Below are 5,238 nucleotides of genomic sequence, written 5' to 3' on the forward strand. Positions count from 1 at the left end.
ATACGGACGAAGCTTACCCGGTCGAAGAAAGGAAGTATTCCTTGTTCACACAGTTTCGTAAGCAGTCAGGTATGCGACCAACGATAGCTCTTCGTATTTCACTGGCTGCCATCTCACGAAGTTCCGTGCAGCTTGCGTCGCTGTAAAATGCTGCGTGTGGTGTACACAATAGATTGGGTGCGTCTTTTAATGGACCTATAACATACAATAAATATACTATATTACTATTTCTTTAATATTCGTAAAATTAATCAATTTTTTAATTGTTTAATTTTACAAATTATTTTGATAATCCAATATTAATAAAAGCAAATATATTTTTATACTACCTATATTTATATTTTATATATAAATATAATACTTATAATAACTTGTACAACAATACATATGATTCATTAATGAACTCATTAGAATTGAATGTACTACGTCAATGAATCATTAAAAAATCGTCATCAAATTCTGAGTATTATATAGTATATTTCAAAAAACAATATTTCTTAACTTTTAATTTAAAATGCATAATAATATTCGGCATTATAATAATTAAATCAATAATAATTTATTTAATGCTTCTTAATTACCACCTTTCTTTATGTATTTATTTTTAATATAAAAATTATCTTTTTTATATATTTTATATAATTAAATTAAGATTTAATTTAATTATTTTGTAATATAATTTTTATTATTTCAAAATAATTTCTATTTATAATAAAAAATATATATTTTGTGATACTATAAATGAAAATAATCGGTATTGTTACATAGATTAGAAAGTTATTTTTATTGTCAAACGTTACCTCTGTCGCATAAGCTTATGTTATCCAATAGCGAAAGAAAATTAGATGATGAAGGGAAAATATTAATCACGTGAGAGAAGGTTAGATATGGATAGATAAAACTCACACTGTGAGCACTGACCCTGAAAAACATTGTATGGCTCATTTTCATGTACATCTAGTGCTGCTGCACGAATTCTGCCTTGTTTTAATGCTGCGGCTAAGGCATCATCATCAACCAGACCACCTCTTGCTGTATTAACTAAAAAGGCGCCAGGTCTCATCTATAACAAAGAATTAAGATGTAAACAATTTACACTAATTGTCATTTTTTAAAAGAAAATAATAAATTATCTGTATTCATTTAATTTTTATAAGAGAATGAAATTGTAAGAAAAAAAGTATTTCCAAAAAAAATTTTAAATTAAAATTGTAATACCTGTTTGATAGTGAATTCATTAATTAAGTGATGATTGTGCTCGTTCAAGGTACAATGCAAAGATACACAATCTGACTGGAATAGCAAATCCTATAATAAAACATAATTATAAAATAATATAAATAGTAATTAAAATTCAAATATTATACAATTAAGAAAAAAGACTAATATCAAACCTGTAATGTGTAAACCCTGTTAAGACCAAGAGATTTCTCAATTCCATCTGGTAAATAAGGATCATAGAAGATCACGGTGAAACCAAAGGCTTTGGCACGCAGAGCAACTGCAGAACCAATCCTACCTAATCCAACTATTCCAAGTGTGTCACCCCGTATCCTTGCACATCCTGTTGCAGCTTCTCTAACCTGAAAAAGATTAAATATTAGATTTCTAATGATTTCATAAAACAAGAGAAAATAGAATTCAATAGTTTGATCTTAGAATAACACAAAACCAAAAATTTTTTTCTTTAACCATCAATATGCAATGCTACATGATATTGTAGATATAAAACAAATATGCATAATATTCAATCAATATATATAACTATTTGTATAATTGTATTAGTTATAGATATAATTTATCAAATTCACATTCCTTCTAAGAATAAAATCATAAACTTTGCATAGTATTATATATATTTTAAAATTTTTACCTGTTCTGGACCTGTGAATTTTTTCCCTTCACGCACCATGTTTGCCAACCAATATGTACGTCGATATAAATTTAGAATGAGACAAAGAGTAGTATCAGCTACTTCTTCAACACCATATCCAGGCACATTGCACACAGCGATGCCGAGTTCACCTGCTGCTTTGACATCTATATTATCTACTCCAGATCCAATTCTCACAATAATCCGTAATGTTTTAAATTTTTCGAGATCTTCCTTTGTCAAAATTATAGTGTGCCACATTAATGCACCTACTGCTTCATTTAATACCTATAGAAAAATTACAATTATATCTTGAAAAATAATTACAAGCAACAAAATATATTTATTATTTATTTTCAATTCAAATATATTTTAATAATATATATTTCCCATTTTAAATGATTCACCTTTTCATGAATTTCTGATGTAGATTGTGCATCACAGAAGGCTACTGTTGCAACATCTTTAAGAATAGGCATTTCTATAGAGCAATCTCGACCATCTAACAAAGCTACTAGTGGTCGTGTCTGAATGGGTCCATTTGCAATAGGACCCCTCAGGTTATCCATTCGAGGGCGTTTGGGCATCATCTTCCGTTTGTCCATCGGTCAAACAGCCCCCCCAATTTTTATATTTTTCACTTGTACTTTCAGTGTCACTAAGAATGTCTACTTTCTTCCAAGGATATATAGTCCACTGATAAGAAAGCTTCTGAATATGTCTTAAAATATAATTTTGCACTTTTATGCTTTGTCACACAAATTGCTTTTGTAACACTGATTTCTGGTCGGTTTTTGGATAAGGACCGCCGAACCTCCAATGCATCACGACTTGTTGAATACCGTCTCCTAAAAAATTATAAATAATAATTATAATTCTTTAAAATATGAATTATATAAGTTATATTATGTTTGTATAACATAATTATAATCTATTGTTATGCAATGCAAATCCAAATATTTCTTATATAAATTTGTTATATATATTTTATATTTCTTATAATATATTAATAAAATTAAAAATTGTTTCATTATATTAGTCAACTATATATATTTTTATAATTAATTTAAATAAAATGAAATTATATATAATCATATAATATAAAATTATATATATTTTTTTTTAAAAATAAACGAAAAAAAATTTATAATAAAATTTATAAAATATTACACTAGTTTTTTTATTATATTAAAGTATTGAAAAAAAAATGCAATATGTATAAAATACGAGCTTCGGTCAATAAACATACATTTCGACGCCTTCATAAATTTTTTCGTAAAAAAGAATTCCATGTGGCATGCAAGATCATAAACATTTCACTCGCGAATTCAATATTCCATAAAAATGAACTCAACAAAATATTAATACTCAGTTAAATAAAAAAATTCATTCCTTTACGGAAAGTGAAACACTTAACAGCATGTATAAAACTGAATGTTTTAGGTTACCTTGAAACGCGCCGGCTTAACCTGCGCAGTGCGTATATTCAGCAGAGTGATAGAAGTATTTGGAAAATGTAAAATATCTTAAGAATATAATACCGGTGTTATGTTAAAGAAAAAATACATATAAACTTTCTATACTTCAATATGAAGAAACAGTAAAAAGATCGCACAGAACACACCATGTATCGAAAACGAAATTACTAGCTGGGGCAAATGTTTTTGGAACTGTTAATAGAACGCCTGGCTTTGGTTAGTGGGTCGACGTTTTCAGCCCATTTTCGGCAGCAATTGTAAACCAATCATGGTGCATTTGCACATTTAATGACCGATTAACTGCTTATAATAACTCATAAATTCCAATTTTCAAAAATTCAATATATATGAAAATTACCAATATGCAAACAACTGTACGAAAACAGAAAATATGTTCGATCAGAGTCGATTTAGTACCCGGTGCTTTTATATGGCGGAACGGAAAAATGCTGAACCAGCGAAGTTCCATAAGAAAGTAGAGAAACCGACACGTGGCGCCCTCCTCAGACGCCGTCACTACACAATACTTAACCAATCATCAAAAATAAATCAAACTTTTTTGAAAAATATTTCGATGATATGATATTTTTGACAACAGAGATAATTTAAAATATTATTATTTTTATATAATAACATATTCATTGATGAATTACAATTCAAGTAGTTTCTTCAGATATAAAAAAACTCTATAATTTTATATAAAAAAAATTACAGTTTGATTATATCTAATATTATATACTTTAAAATTAATTATTATTGTATTCAAAATCATTTCAAATAACAATTTTTAATTCTTCTGTTTATTATATCAATAATTTTTCTCATTTAATTTTTGTTATTAGCATTCACAATATGACGTAGAAATTTCATTCGTTACAAGTACTCGTAGAGATTTCGTCACAGAATATATAGCCTGTATTTAATAGGACCGAAGGAACATTCCATGTGGTAAGGTTAATATAAGATAAATGATATATTAAGAATGTTGATCTATTGGTCAATATATACAAGCAATCGGAAACAGTCCGCAGAGAAGGCTACAAAATGAGATCGCTGCTAGCCTCAGCGAAAGCGAGGATGCGATACTAACGTAGAGTGCAAACCCAAGCACTTTGACTTGGGCACATGTTGTGCCAACTCAGCGAAAATGCAAGCTCATATCATCAAAAGGAGGAGAGGCAAGGAAGTGAGATTAAGCCCTTGTTCGACAGCTGGCAACGTATATCATACGTAATACACGTACGAGAATAGCAGAGAGAGAGCAATGTATAAGAAGTACATTTAGAAAGAACTCTACATTTATTATAATGTTCCATGTATGTAAATAATATAAATATAATAGGAAATATGTTTAGTGTATTATAGTTATTATATAGTTATTATATCAATTATTTATATTTATAATAATTTATATTTTATATCTATATTTTTGAATAAATAAAACAAATTAAGTTTAAATTAATAAATAAATTTTGAAAAAATAAACAAATATTTACATAATAAATTTTATTATTCATACTTTTTCTAAATTGTTTATCAACTTATAAAACTATATTTTGTTTGAAATTTCATCAATATTTTTTTAAATGCATAAAGTTAAATTGTATATATAATTAATGTTTACAAACTATAAAGTTAACTCGTCAATATTTTTTTAAACTAGTAAAAGCTTTCTAGAAGTTATCAAAAGATGTTGAAAGAGTTAAAAATTTATCGAGCTTTTAGAACGAACGTTTCGACTAAGCGGTCGAATTCAACCCTTTAGCTTAATCTCAGTGTGCAACAGAGTTTTTCGAGTTACAGATACAACGATGGAGGGTGGCGGTGAAGAAGACGAGAAGGAGAGGAGAGGGAAAGCAGAGCAAGGGTGGGGCGACGAAGCTGCCG

General features: G+C 28.2%; 1 protein-coding gene and 1 long non-coding RNA gene across 3 annotated transcripts in view; one reads left to right on the plus strand and one right to left on the minus strand.

Annotated features, from left to right (window-relative positions):
* LOC102675177 (C-terminal-binding protein) overlaps positions 1-5,238 on the minus strand; it is a 20,335-nt gene that overhangs the window by 533 nt on the left and 14,564 nt on the right. Inside the window, exons 2-7 of one of the 2 annotated variants that reach the window (XM_006619290.2) lie at positions 2,281-2,721; positions 1,874-2,161; positions 1,395-1,583; positions 1,219-1,308; positions 922-1,063; positions 18-195 (exon numbers count right to left, since the gene is read on the minus strand). In XM_006619290.2, the coding sequence (XP_006619353.1) occupies positions 18-195; positions 922-1,063; positions 1,219-1,308; positions 1,395-1,583; positions 1,874-2,161; positions 2,281-2,478 (1,085 nt within the window). In that variant the 5' untranslated portion in view covers positions 2,479-2,721. Of the gene's footprint in view, positions 1-17; positions 196-906; positions 1,064-1,218; positions 1,309-1,394; positions 1,584-1,873; positions 2,162-2,280; positions 2,722-5,238 lie in introns of both variants that reach the window. The other variant, XM_006619289.2, reaches the window with a different exon arrangement.
* LOC116186062 lies at positions 4,151-5,238 on the plus strand. The gene is made up of 3 exons (XR_004150988.1): positions 4,151-4,299; positions 4,376-4,667; positions 5,155-5,238. It is a non-coding gene; the product is annotated as an uncharacterized LOC116186062 (long non-coding RNA).

The sequence above is a fragment of the Apis dorsata genome, unplaced genomic scaffold, assembly GCF_000469605.1.
Source record: "Apis dorsata unplaced genomic scaffold, Apis dorsata 1.3 scaffold_400, whole genome shotgun sequence".
NCBI lineage: Eukaryota > Metazoa > Arthropoda > Insecta > Hymenoptera > Apidae > Apis > Apis dorsata.